Source organism: Harmonia axyridis, chromosome 6 (genome assembly GCF_914767665.1).
Source record: "Harmonia axyridis chromosome 6, icHarAxyr1.1, whole genome shotgun sequence".
In the NCBI taxonomy this organism is placed as follows: domain Eukaryota; kingdom Metazoa; phylum Arthropoda; class Insecta; order Coleoptera; family Coccinellidae; genus Harmonia; species Harmonia axyridis.
In genome coordinates, this window is record NC_059506.1 from 7,381,849 (window position 1) to 7,397,274 (window position 15,426).

General features: G+C 36.8%; 1 protein-coding gene across 3 annotated transcripts in view; it reads left to right on the top strand.

Moving 5' to 3' along the window:
- Positions 1–15,426, top strand: part of LOC123682716 (inactive rhomboid protein 1) — a 267,242-nt gene that overhangs the window by 240,275 nt on the left and 11,541 nt on the right. For all 3 annotated transcript variants that reach the window (XM_045621474.1, XM_045621475.1, XM_045621476.1), the window contains 3 exons: positions 7,266–7,458; positions 12,258–12,500; positions 13,163–13,340. In XM_045621474.1, the coding sequence (XP_045477430.1) occupies positions 7,266–7,458; positions 12,258–12,500; positions 13,163–13,340 (614 nt within the window). The remainder of the gene's footprint in view (positions 1–7,265; positions 7,459–12,257; positions 12,501–13,162; positions 13,341–15,426) is intronic.

The window sequence follows — 15,426 nt, forward strand, 5'->3', positions numbered from 1 at the left end:
ATTTGTCATTTGTTCCGTTGAAACAAATTACATAATCGAACTTTATTTTGAGATCATTACGATATAATTTTTGCAAGGCTTGGTATTCAAATTTAAAGTCATTGTATTCGCGTCTCTTGACTATTTTATTAACAGCAGTTTTTGAAAAATTCCATTCACTGGCCACAGTTCTCGATTTTTTTTCTGGGTTCGATTGAATTCGGGACAGAACATTGATATCGTTAATAGACTTTTTTTTTCTTACATACACACCATTAAATTTGGATGAGGGTGAAAATCACCTAAAAATCAACTTTGAATGACATTGTATGATATATCGTTGAATTCAGCGTTAAAAGTTATTTCGAAAAATGTCATAAAATATGCAGGTCCGTATTGAAAAAAATGAGGTTGAGGGTGGCCCAGAGAGTACGAAACGTTGGATACGAAATCTGATTACGTCAAATTGAGGATAATTTACTGTCGAATAAAAAATTCCTGTAACATTTTTTGATAATATTTGAAATAAAGTGGGAAAAAAAGAAAAATCAAAACGACATAATTTACTTTTCTTATATCTCGAAAACCGACCCTGATAATCTCGATTTGTTTGAACTGCTTGATAATGCTTCTATGTATGCAACTTTTTCTCCATTTGACCGACCTTCTAACTCTTGAGGTTTAAAAGTTACCAATACAATCCCATTAAAAAAGTGGCCACCCTGTATACCTTGTCGGATGTGTTTGATCCTAGACTTTTGTATACTCAGAAGATCTACATCGTGTGTAATAATTGAAATTAAATTGCCGGAACATCGACACAATACGCGAAATAGGGGAAGAAATTACAGGACAGACAGGATTCAGAAGAGAATAACAAAGAAGTTTCATGTACCTGGCGCCAAGGTTATATAAACATTTACCTGATGATTTGAGAATTATAGACAAAACGAGGACCTTCAAAATAAAACTTAAAATGTGGATCATTGAAAACGAAGATTTGATGACAATAATGAATTACTTGAGAAAAATGATAAAACAAAGATCTAATACAGAATAATTAAGTTAGTCAATCAATTAATTAGTTAAGAAAAAATGTAAGGAAAAAAAGGGTACTTACCTAAGAAGAAAATAAAAATAGAAAATTTTTAAAACTCACCGATTGGGACTAAAAGCACGATGACGACAATATTTTCACTATTTAAGGATCTGAAACCTATTGAAGAAAAAACTTGAAACGACAGATTGAAATAGGTTACACATGTTGGCAGGATTCTGATTATAGCAGACTGCACAAGAAATACAAATATTTAATTTTATGTAAATAATAATTGCTCATGTGAATTGGAAATTAGTTTTGAGTTCGAATGAATGTAGGCACCACGTACAGGTAATTTTTTAGCAATAAATTATTACCTCTGTGATAATCCTGTTTATTAATGTTACTTTATTGAATCATGAACATTAATTATTAAACATGTCAGCTTACGAGCCAAATTCTCGTCATTTGGAGGTTTTATATTTCTGCTTTAATATGAAGAAATCTGCGGCTGAGGCTCATCGAATGCTCTCAAATACGTAATAAATATGGTGAGGCCGATATCAGTGAAAGAACGTGCCGAGAGTGGTCTCAACGCTTCAAAAACGGTGATTTTCACGTCGAAGACCAGTAAAGCGGTGGAGGAGAGAAGGTTTTCGAAGATGCAGAAGTGGAGGTATCACTTGATCAAGACTCGTGTCAAAAGTAACAAGAATTGGCAGGATCATTAAGAATGATGCCACAAGCCTCATCAAAACGCCTGAAAGTCATGGGAATGATTCAGAAACAAGGAAATTGGGTACCGTAAGAGTTGAAGCCGAGATATGTCGAACGGCGTATGTTTGCTTGTGAACAGCTGCTTACAAGGCAAAGACGGTAGGGATTTCTGCATCGCATTGTGACTGGAGACGAAAAATTGGTATATTACGATAATCCCAAGCGCAGAAAATCATGAGGATATCCCGGCCATGCTTCCACGTCGAAGGATAAACCGAATATTCACGGTTCTAAGGTCATGCTCAGTATTTAGTGGGACCAGCTCGGCATGGTGTATTTTGAGTTGTTTAAACCGAATGAAACAATAACAGGCGATCGCAGTTAATGCGTTTGAGCCGAGCATTGAAAGACAAAAGACCGCAATACTACGAGAGACATGATAAAGTGATTTTACAGCATGACATTGCTCGACCCCATGTAGCGAAAGTTGTCAAGACATACTTGGAAACGTTGAAATGGGAAATCCTACCCAACATGCCGTATCCTCCAGACTTTGCTCCCTCGGTAGTAGTGGCCAGCGATGGACAATACTTTGAATGTAAATCAAATAATTTGACAACTTTGTGTCTAATCCTTCACAATAATATATCTGTATGATATATTCAGTTTATTTTTGTCTTGGAATATATTCCAATTCTAAAAATGACAAATTTAATAATCAACCAAAAGAAAAATTCAAAATGACTGAAACTGTACAAATTGAGTAAACGGTTAATAAATTGAACAACTAAATTAACATAAAGACAGACGTACGTTTCGGAATTTTTGTATTTAATAATACAATTTTTCCTCATCAGTGTCTTATAGTCCAACGGAATTATTAAATTTACAAACTTACCACGTGTATATCTACCTCAACAAAACTGCAAGTAAGAAACTACAAACTAACCAAACGTATCTGTTGCTCAGGTGAGGATTCACAGAACACGCCATTATCTAAGGTAGTCATAGATTTCTTCATTGTTATTCTTTTGAAATACATATACACATCGACATTTACAATTGAATAAACAATTTCAGAAATTTTAAATTTATCAATTGGTTGATACTGACTCTCTAATCAATAAATGATTACATCAAATTATAAAAGAGACTCATTAAACTTTTATAATACTTTGAATGAATGTATAACCAGTTTTTTACAATAAAGCCTCGAATTTCGGAAAAAACGGAAGAAGCAGAGTTGTACGCCCTACATATAACAGTTTTTTCAACTAGACGTCATTTTGATATCGAAAAAAAACGAAAACGTTTCAAGATAAATCAATTAATGCTTATTTCATTGTAGAGAAGAAGGAATGCCATTAACGATAAAAAACAATATCAACCAAATGGCCGCCTCGACTACTGTAGCTGCACCAAATCCTTTTTATGAAATTTACTGTGACCAATTCACACATTTGCGGCTGTATACTCAAGTTTTTCTATCAATTTCACTATAGAAAGTGTTTCACGATGACCCAGAAGCTTTATTTTGCGAACTGTGAATACAAAATTCCTAGCATTTCTGTAGTGAATTTTGAAAATTTCAATGGATTGTTGAACCGTTTCATTTTCAGTAAATGTTTTTACTGGTCAAATGTCGTAAAATCACAGTTTCAAAAGCAACAGCGGCCCAGAAAGAGGACTATTCAAAATGAAACATCTTGCTGGATTTGTTGGAAAGACCTCTAGTTAACCAACAAACAAATGATTCATCTTTATTCTCGCCAGTCTTGGATGATAGCGATGTCTAATTATGGTATGCAGTCAGAACTTGGGTATTCATTTGTATCACCTACCTAAATCTCAACTGGATCAGGGACAAGTATTTCAATTAATCCTCTGACAACGTCAGCAATGTCCTTGATACATTCCAGAACTGCCAAAATGGATGGTATTCCAATTTTAAATTAGTTGATAGTTTCTCCTGTATTCACGTGGCCGAAGAAGTTAGGTTGTTAATTTGATTTCCGTATTCTAGTTGAGCTCTTGCCAACAAACTTTGTTAACATTGCGCTGACATGTTCAGCTCTCGAATTCGTAAGAAGATTGATAATCCTGTTTCCCAAGAGAGTGTATGACAACCTGTGATAGAAGTTCTATATGTTTCTTAAAGTGTATTTTCATGTAAGTGTGCATAAATGCATCCCTAATTGATAACAATAATACCACAACAATTAATACGTAGAAAATAGCTATAAGGTTGCCATTTATTATGCAGACCGAATAGATATCAAACGGTATCTAATAAAACCATTTTTCTCTGAAGCCATATGTGCTAATGACCTACAATCATTTCAAGACCTTAAATGGATGAAATTCTTAAAGTTATCGATCATACTGCCGCAAATATGGGATATGGTGCTACAAGCCGTAGCTGTGGGGGCCATTTGGCTCCTCTTTCAGCTCTCTTTACAATGAAATACACATTCATTGATTTCTCTCAAAACAATTTTTTTTATATAAAAATGAAATCTTTTATTGGAAAACTCTTTATAAGGTATATCATTTTCTTTGGAGAGTCGTTCTCGTGCCGAATTTACTGGTTGCGTACCCTCCCTGAAGGGATTGCACTGTTTCGTCCTGAGATCTCTGGTGGACTCTTCAGTTGGGCAATCCAGCGTTCTCTGCCAAGACACCCTCCCTCTCCATCATGGAGGGGTGACTCTGCCCTAGTACGGTGAGTCTTATGAAGTCACGCTAGAGTGTGACGCCAAGCCAGTAACTCCACCACCTGGTATGCAGAGTCACTATAATACTTATCCTATTGAAAAGAAGTCACGTGAAGTCATATGTTTTGCGAACTGCTCTTGAAAATATTCTTTATGCAGGTACAGATAATAATAATAAAGTTAATTTATGTTGCAAGTTCTGAGAAAATCCTTCGCTATTTTCGAAAGCAAAGGGTAGACATTTTCATGTCTTCTCCACCAATGAGTTATTTGCTCAGAATTTCGATTGAAGATCGGGGAACCCCCGGATGGCCGTGTTTGAGATTGCAATTGACCATATTCGGGGTCGATATAATAATGGTAAATAACGCTTTCCAACTGATCAGAGCGTTGCAGGTTCATCTTCGCTTCTTGACATAATTTGCTTCAAAGGAAATGGAATTGCATCAATATTCGTAGGTGTTATAGTGCAACAGGCTGCATTAGTCTTAGTAGATATGTTATAATTTACATTCGTACTCGTCAATTAAATTCAACATTAAACTACTACTCGATATTATCGCTCTGTGTGAGTGCTGTATGTGTGAGTGGTATTTCACACCCATTACATGATTACTGAACTCTACGTGTAATGCAAAATTGATTTGACGTTATACCACTCTAATTAAGCAGCATGATTGCAAGGTATGTGGGATGTAGAGATGTGAATTATTTGTTGATCCATTCAAAATTTTCATTTCAATATAATGCTTGGACCTTACCATTATGTGTTCAATAAACTAGGGATTCACGACTTGGCTTGATTTCCAAGCTACTTCGCTTGAGCTTGACTTGATTTCAAGTCAAGCTCAAGTCAAGTGGTAGTTTTTCAATTATTGTATAAAAGAACCGAAAAACTTTCTTGAATTGAAACATATATTAAATCACTATGAATCATAACAAAATGAAAATTAATAAAAAATAAAGTTTCTTAATATTGAGAAACCTCCAGGCTTAGTTTCATTTCATAATTTTCCATCCAGGATCTAAGACACATGGATTTGTCGCCTAACCTATTGCGGGTTTTTGTAACTGTCGGAGCAGTTCCTGTCTTTCAGCAGGAGCTGAAGATGCTGGCGTTGATGAAAAATCCTTGGCAATTTTGGTCAAGTTTGGAAATATATTTCTGAAACTACCAAAATTTACTAATAGATCTCATAGAAATGTGAGAAAACTAGTAATAAAGTCACATTGGCGAATGCTTCAGTCTCTCGGCGCTCGAGGAATCCCCTTATTCAATCTAATCGCACGAGATTGTAGAAATATATGCCGTGCAATGCGTGCATATCAACCTTAAACAAGTCTCTCAGCAGTTACACTGCATCGTATGCGACAATTCCTCTAGTTTAATGAAAAATGTGCTTCATCGCTGAAGAATATTCTATGTAAGAAATCGTTATCCAAAAGTTGTTGTTCAAGCTATCAATCGGCATATGTTCTTCGCATTCCGTGGTCAGCTGGCTTTATTTCTTGTGTCAGCTGAATCAACTGAACCTTATATGGAGGGAGATACTTATCCAGAGGCAAAATATTCATAGCCATAAGAGAGGCCCAAATTTTGTGCGCGCCGAGGTCAGATAAATTTGAATCTTCTTCAACACTTTTACTCACAACGGCAATATGTTCGGTCAAGTTTGTATTCCGATAATATATGGCGATTAAGACATCAGTAACAGATCTAGTCTCTTCGAATTTTTTCACTCTCTCCCCAATTGTACGATGGACGATTATGTCGACTATAATCAGCATGTAATGCGCGAAACATACTTACTACAGAATCATTATTTTTCTAGTAAGTTATCACAATTTTCACAAGTTCAGCAGCGGACAAACGATCCATATTGTTAAATGGCTAACCTTTAACTAAACATATGACGCTTCGGATTACAGTTCTATGTGACATCTGTCATTGAAACAGGACTGTGAAATCCGATCCATGACATATAACCCAGTATCAGCTGAGCTGGATTTTTATTTGTTAGAGTAATAGAATAGGAAGTCATTTAGATTCAAAACTCAGATCTTCTTCATTTTTTCTTCTATTTAGTTTCTTTGAAAGAGGTATTTCCTCTTATCTGTCTTTCTTATTTTGATTTGTATTATCTTTCTTAATTCCTTATTCTCGTGCTTTTTCAGTGTCTCTATTGTCTTCTTTATTTGTTATTGACTATTTCTTCAATAGTTTCAATTTTCAGTTCTTCTCTGATTTATTGGTTAGTTAAATACCATGGGGCGCCAACCGCTGTTCTTATTACTGAATTTAGCGTACTGTGCAACTGATCATTATTATTGTCCTTCGTATTGTACCAGGTAACAAAATTCTCACGTCTAGAGGCAGCGTTCTCTTCTTCGATATTTTTTTGATCTGGGTGGACTGTACTTCAGCTTCGATTATTCTTTTTTCTAGATCCTCGATTGCTTCGTCTAGCTGTTCTTTGCTTTCTATATTAACACGTTTTGTTGAATTATTTCTTTGAATTTCGCCCAATTAATTGATTTTCGGTCCGTGGCGAGTCTGTCTGTTCCGATTTCTAATGTCAAGATCACTGGGCTGTGATCCGATGAGAGCCATCATAATTCGCTGTGACTCACCCTATATGGCCAATAATTTTCTCGTCATTAAGTGACACCATTATACTTCTAATAAACCATAATCTATCCTCTCTCATCCTCATCCTCTAATGTCGCTATTCCTTTATTTCTTCAAACCAAATATACAACTTCAATATAAATTCGCCCGTTATGTTCGCGACATTTATCATCCTGTTGCGTTTCAGCGGAAAGAATGCATTCCCAAGAAAGATACACCGCACAGAGAGTAAGCAGTGGCTGGAGACGAGACGTCCCACGTGGCAGCTCAAGGCAGTTGGCGAAAGTAGGGAAGAGCAAGATATCAAATTGTTTAGATAATCTCCTCGACAACTCAGACAGGAGACAGTATGGAATGGGTTGGGTAGGACGTATGTTTGGGTAAGTTTCATTTTTTTTAGTTCATTCTTTTTTCACCAGTTCGGTCATTCTAGAATGAAGCGGCCCATAGACATACAGTAATATTGTACAATATTGGGAGTTGTTCAATAATATTGTACGAAATCAATTATATATCAGCATTTCATTATATTCTCGATTTGGTCACTTTCATTGCTCGAAATACCTAATAGTATACTTAAGTGCTCCCGCGTGGCAATTTGGTCACTTTTATTGATGGGAGTTGTGCTCATCTTCCACATCTCATCAATAAAATTGGTTTTGGGAGTTATTAAGAGTCGTTCAAGCAAATTTCATCTACTGTATTTCTGCAGTCTTCTAGAAAATGAGAGAGTGGTTTTTGATGTAATGATTTCAACGATGACTTTTGGCAAAATTTTGTGGAAAAACTATAGATGAATATTTTGCGATCAAATCTCTTCATACAGTTACTTTCAAAGTCGATCATGATACTACGAGTTCTGAAGAATGATTTCGCATCCTGAAGACCTTCATACCACTAAGAGAAAGATTTTTAGTGGAATACGAAAAGCATTTGGTGGGATTAACCAATATAATTTTCACTACATTTTCTGGTCAATTTTTTCAATGGTATTATTAGTTTGCTTTAATTTCAGACTGAACATTTTCAAGTTCATCTGGAACAGTTTCGTGTGATTATAATTTTATACAACGACCAACGAACATGAAGTCAAAGTTGTTCAGGATGCTCCGAAATGCAGTTTGCTAGTTGAAATTTCAAAATCGGAGCACAAAATTTGTATTCCAAAGGAGATTGGGTCAAACAGGATCAATAAATTATTATATTATATATATTATATATTACAATGCTCCACTACTTTTGGTAGAGTAGGAAGCAATAGGGCTGGCGCGACTAATTTTGGAGCTTGAAACAAGGGATCTTTTTGGCGGCCCTGCTGACAAAGCATCAATAACTTGCGTTTCGCTGAAAACTGATGATAACATTTGGTATCTAACAGTTACTAGTTCCAAATGCAAAATCGTGAAAATTTTCCATATGTTGAATGTGTGAACTTCGTCTTCAAATTAATTCGAAAGCGAAGATAGTGATTTTTTTTTGTCTGTTGTGAAATACATAATGATTTTATCCCTCTTTCAATGAGTGTAATAGGGAATTTTGTTTATATTGGTTAAAGTGCCATGCGTTGTACAGGAGGCTTAGTAAAGGCGATTTGAAATTTTATTGAAGGGAATGTTGACAAATGCAGTGGAGCACTGGAGCTATGCGCACAGCTCCCACAGCAGCGCTGGAGGTCATACTGGACTTGCCTCCCTTACATTTACATGCGAGGAAATGTAGCCTGCTGGAAGCAATAAGAATTGCCCTTAATGGAAAGCTCCTTCCTGGAAACTGGGTTGGACATATGAGGATACTGAATCAATTAGATTCAAACCTCTTAGCAAAACCATCGGATATTATGCCAACCACCTACGATTTTGAAACGCCCTTTGAAACGGTTATAAATGACCGTCCTAGTGCAATAAGTCTCGCGAATCGTCTGGACAAAAAGTCATCCATATGGTTCACCGATGGATCAAAATCAGAGAAGGGCACTGGCATTGGATATATGAATCTAACCTGAGGATCTCTAAAGCCCTGGGAAGTGAGCCCTCGATTCTACAGACCGAGATAATGGCTGTCTATGTATGCGCTTAGGAGTGTCTCCAAATGAACCTCAAGGGGGCGCATATCTACATCACCACGGACAGCCAAACCACGCTGAGATCCCTGGAATCGTGTTGCCAGGGGTCTCTGCTGACTTGGGAGTGCCGTAACACCATAAAGCAACTGGCCAGAGTCAATAAGGTGACTCAACTATGGGTACCAGGGCACTGTGGGGTTGAAGGGAATAAAAAAGCTGATGAACTTGCAAATAGTGCATCAAGGCTAACACCTGCTGGACCTGAGCCTTTCTGTGGGCTGGGAAAAGACCAATATAAAGCTGCGGTCCAACTATGGGAGTTGAACAACGGGATAATACACTCCTAGACTTGTTCAGGCAAAGAAATTCGTGACGATTTCACCTACCTACGCCAAAAAGCTCTTGAAGCTGTCACGAGCCAAGCTTCGGGTGATGGTGGGACTGCTGGCGGGGCACTGTCGGTACAAACATAATTTGTCCGGTGCTGGATACCAGAGAAGTAACGGCCAAGGCCCCTAAGGAGTTTGACAGTTTTATTAACGTCATTGAAGACCGCCTTGGGTTTCAATGAATTAGTAGGGTAGAGAACAAAAGATCTACATGGTCGCAGTTCCCGTAATGCTTACCAAAACTACCCCAGTTCAAAATAAAATTATAAATAATAATGCAGTGGACCGAAACTATCTTATGTTGGTTTTAAGAATCAAAGGTAAAATATGGAAAGACGGCCAGCAAACTGGACCGAATTGCCGCCCCTCAAATAGAGGCACTTGAAACGACGGTCGCTTCACTTTTTCCCGAGCTTTTTCCCCCCTAACGCCAGCCCTGGGAAGCAATATGTTAAATGCTCGCCATACATGTAACTGAACCTGATTTTTTTTACATTGTCCTGCGGGATATCTTGACAAAAGGTATTCAAAATGATACTGCAGTTTGAACAACTTTTCTCATCGAGTTAGTAGTTGATGAGATACACGCTTTAGAAGTCGTAAAAAAGTTTTCTCCACCACAAACTTCTCAATTATGGAGTGAGAAATCCTGGAAAAATTAGGAAGTTGAACTAAAGAAAACTTTCGAAGTTGATTCGTATAAGATATGTTCCATAGTTTCCAAGATATGGAATATTTTTATTACCACCCTTTCCTGGGAACCCTTGAATATATGTAGTTCGACACGAACTTGGTTACTTTTCATTCTAATAACCTCAGATATCACATTTTGTTGTGTGTTCTTGTGCCTGATAATATAATTATACTTTCATTGATATTTTCCAAGTATTCCAAGTTATTAAACCAATTTGTTCTATGAAATACATTTGCAGTTCGTAAAATGAGTTTGACTTTTATAGGAATGTTGTAATGCGATTTGTGTTCTCACTTATATCGACTTGATATCAGAATAATGAAAATCAACAATTCACTAATATCTGAGAAATTTCTTCATACAACATTACTATTCTTCGTTTTGAAGATAACATCATTGCAGAAAGTCCTTATTCATTAATTTTTTTGAAATGGAAAAAAAAAGAATAAGATGAATTTTTTATTGAAGAATAAATATATGCATGATATAACTTTCCAAAAAATATTCAGTTTTTTATGAATTTTCACATGAAGATATTATACGAAAAGACTTGTCTGAAGCTGGAAAAACTGTTTTTTTCTAAAATTAAAAATGAAGACGTAAAAACGTATTTGGAATCTTTGCGTGTAGTAAAAAAAGGATTGTAAATCAGATGAACGTTTCAATTTGCTTCACTCATCCTGAAAAGTGTTGGAATATCAAAAACTTTGAGAAGGGAGGAGTAGTTAAACTTTGGCAGATTACGAGAAAGTCAGAAAATTAACATTTCAAGACCAACCAATGTGGATATTTATTTCATTTTGAAGAGGAAGGTTTGCCATTATGATGAAAAACGATATGAGCCAAATGACCGCCAAGGCTACGGTTGCAACACCATATCCTTTTCATGAAATTTTCCATGATCTATTTGCATATTTGCTACTGTATGTCCTTGATAACGAATTCCATCTTAAGATTATGAAGCATTGGCGAAGACCTCACCGACATCTACCAATCCCATAAAAACTTTAATCATAGCTCGGTAACGTAATCTATTTACCGTAACAATTGCACCAGCCTAGTTTTCGAATAAGTAAGGTCCAACCACACCACCAACTCAAAAACCGCACCTACAGCCCAGATCCCAAGATATTCTAGGAGTCTTCATGGGTTTTCATCAAAACTACGGGCTACAGCAGTTCTTGAGCGATGTACATACACAGCTCAAATTTTTTCAACAGTTCCACTATTGCTGGTCCAGAAGATGCTCCACGACGTGTGACTGCAAAATTTTCACTATTTTTGTAGTGAATTTTATGTGAATGCGTGTATTGTTTCTTCTTCAGTATTGGCATAGATTTTACTTCTCAAATAACAAAGGAACACAGCTTCAAAAGTGTCATCTTCCCAGATAGCGGCCTATTCAAAATGAAGCCTCTTACTGTAAAACCCTGTACAGGAGGGGATTCTAAATCTGATATCTAGCCTATTGAATACCTCACAAAACTTCGGCACCCATATAACTTTTAATTCAAAAAACCAATTAATCAATTTCTGCTTAAATAACCCAAGTTGAATATGAAAAGCAAAATATGGAGTAGTGTAAGTAAGTTTTGCAAAGCAAACACAAATATATCTATTACAGAAGGTGAAGATAGGATTTCCCACTTTAAAATGATTTAACCATCAATTGTCACCTACTAACAGAATAGCAAAGATGTAATTACCTATTTCATACCTGGATAGATATCAAAGTTGACATTCAAACTAAAATGGACTTCTTTAATAAATTGAAATAGAGTGAACATTTCTGCAGAATAGTACCGAACCTGACCAAAGATTGATTTGAGGAAATTCATAGATTCTCTGAGAATATACAGAAAATTCTGTAGATGACCTATCTACTATGTTAGTTATAGCACTACTACACAATAATTGTTATAGTTTTACTATTATTCTTCATAATTTGGTGTATGATATTGAGCTGATCATATAAGCAATATTTATGAAACATTTCGAATACTAATGTAGTTCACACTCTATATTTTTTTCCAGGAGGACCTTCAAAAAATCAGTAGTCTACGATGAAACAATACAGGATCAACTAGACGATTTGGAAGATCATAGGCCCATGTTCACATATTGGGTTACCATAGTCCAAATATTGGTGCTATTCATTTCCTTAGTTTGTTATGGTTTCGGACCTTTCGGTATAGATCTTCAGTCGAGATCTGGACAGGTGTTAGTTACAAGTCTCTCACTGCAACAGGTTGACTATCTGGAACCAGCAACCTTCTGGTAAGTGTGACGTTTATGAAATATATTAGTTCACAGCGGACTCGGACCAGCTTTTGTAAAATTTTAGTTCACAACTATGTCAACAACATCGTTTTCAAAGCAGCATTGAAATGAAGAAAATATTATTTCCTGAATTTTTTCTCATATTTGATTATTTGACTTGTATCTTGGAAGTCTTCTAAGTACTTGTTGCAAGGTGTTGAAACACCACATGAAACATTCAAATCGAACTGTGGAATTTGTGTATTTCTTTACATTTTCTTATCGCCAACTCTAATTGTTTCATTTTATGAAATATTCTGACAGATTGATGCCTACCGATTAGTTTCTGACTTTATTCTACTAAATTGGATAGCTTCAAAAATGCCTTATCAAAATAGGGCGTTTTTGGAGCTATCCAATTCAGAAAAAATGATTTTTCTCAAGCTGATCTTATTCTCTTTGGAGAATAGATTAGCTTGAAAGGTATTTCGGACACTACACCAAAAAATCAATCAAATATCTCTTGGACGGTGGAATTAATCTACTTGACATTCAACAACAGAGAAGTTACTACTTATTATATTCATAAGATTCATATTTTTGTATTAGAAAATATTTTGTTAAATTAAATTTCTTCTCAAAGTCAAATTTTTTATTTTAATCATTCTTTTGCTCTATAGGTTTGGACCAAGAGCGGCAGATCTCATACATTTAGGAGCGAAATTTGCACCATGCATGAGGGTGGACGCAGAAATAAGTCAAGAAATCGAGAAAATACGAACAATAGAAAGAGAAACCGCTTGCTGCATAAGAAATGATGATTCTGGATGTGTACAGTCGTCCAAAGCTGATTGTTCTGTAAGTATAGAAATAACTGGCGGAAATCATTTAGATTCAGATGTTTACGGAAACTATGACGATTTGATGAATGTTGAGCATTATTTTCCATTATTGCCAATCTCAACTGACCCATTAAGAGTGCAAGATTTCAATTGGCTATTGAGATATTCATTACGTCATTACAGATCGTAAGTTGACATATGACAAATAATAAACATAGTAGGCGAACAAAAGTAGGTCAAAGATGCCTATTTAGTGCACAAAATAATTTACAGCTATGAGGCTAAACTTAAGCATTAGAGGCTAGGGAACAGCGTAATGCATCGAAAGCGTATCAGTTTTTAATTACGTTATAGTTTAGAGAATTCATTTGGCCATTGTTTTCTGAAACCAAGCCATTTTTTCTCATGCTAATTTAGACTTAGAGTCCCTAGATTTATAAATTGCACTGCGACCTTATAGTTCAATATATTAACTGTTTCAACACCCACTTTTACATTTTTATTGTACTCAGTCACTTATGTACAGACACACATCTTGAGTCTTGACCCCCCCTTCCTATCAAGTCTCAACTTGTTGAAAGATGAATTTTTTGTGTGTGGAATCTTCACTATATCACCACAAAATTAAAACAATCAACCAACAAAAACAATTTCTTGTTCGGGAGAATAAAGGTGTATTCGAAGTCCGTGGAAAATGCCAGGATAGCCAATTTCTCAGTTTGACCGGGGAAAAATATTAGCCCTACATCAAGAAGCTTTGTTGAATCACCAGACTGGCGCATAGTGGCCATTTTGCTGGAAACCGGCAGCATTGTCCGCAGACCGGTACCTGTTCGACCCAGAGTCACCAATGGAAGGGAAGAACCTTATATCGAAAATTTACTCGAAGGAATCGAATGGTATCTGTAACAGCCCTTCGAATTCATTTTCTTGAGGGCCTATGAACAGGTAGTATCCACCAGTACCGTAAAGAGACAGACGGTTGCATTCCTCAAATTTGAGAGCAATAAGACCTTCAAGAATACCTTGGATATCATTTGGACATAGAGCTACCCGTAGACAATGGAAAGAACACTACCAAGACTGGTTTTTACCACAATGGCGCAATGAATTTTTTTCGGACTACTTACGATTCGCCTTATTATTATTATTTGAACTGGGGTTGTTTTGGTTCGGTAAGCCTTCCGGGAACTGCGACCATGCAGATCTTTTGTTCACTACCCTACTCATTCATAGAAACCCAGGGAGGTCGTCAATGACGTTAATAAAATTGACAACCTCCTCAGGGTCCTAGGCAGTTACTTCTCTGGTATCCAGGACCGGCTTACCCATGTGAATGGTTCTTAGGCCAGACAGCTCCGGACACTTGCATACCAAGTGTTCGGCTGTTTCTGCTTCCGATCCACAGAGCCCGCAAATCTCGTCTGCTGACTTTCCCATACGGTACAAATGATGTTTGTACCGACAGTGCCCCGTCAGCAGTCCCACCATCACCTGAAGCTCGGCTCGCGACAGCTTCAGGAGCTTTTTGGCGTAGGTAGGTGAAATCTTCACGAATTTCTTTGCCTGAACAAGTCTAGGAGTGTTAGTCCAGTGGATTGTCCTACTGTTCAACTCTCATAGCTGGACCGAAGCTTTATATTGGTCTTTTCCTATCCCACGGAAAAGCTCAGGTCCAGCAGGTTTTAACCTTGATGCACTTTTTGCACTTTTTGCAAGTTCATCCCCTCTTTCATTTCCTTCAACCCCACAGTGCCCTGGTACCCATAGTAGAGTCACCTTATTTCCTCTGGCCAGTTGTTTTATGGTGTTACGGCACTCCCAAGTCAGCTAAGACCCCTGACAATACGATTCCAGGGATCTCAGCGTGGTTTGGCTGTCCGTGGTAATGTAGATATTCGCCCCCATGAGGTTCATTTTGAGACACTCCTGGGCGCATACATAAACAGCCATTATCTCGGTACGAATCGCCTTACAAAGTGATAATCGACAAAAAAGGGTTTGGAGAGGTCCAGGCAGATCAGAGCGACTCAATTTCGCCTGGGAAGTTGTGCCCTTCCTAGGTGGATCAATAATAATGCTGGGTATAATGTTCAGTTGAT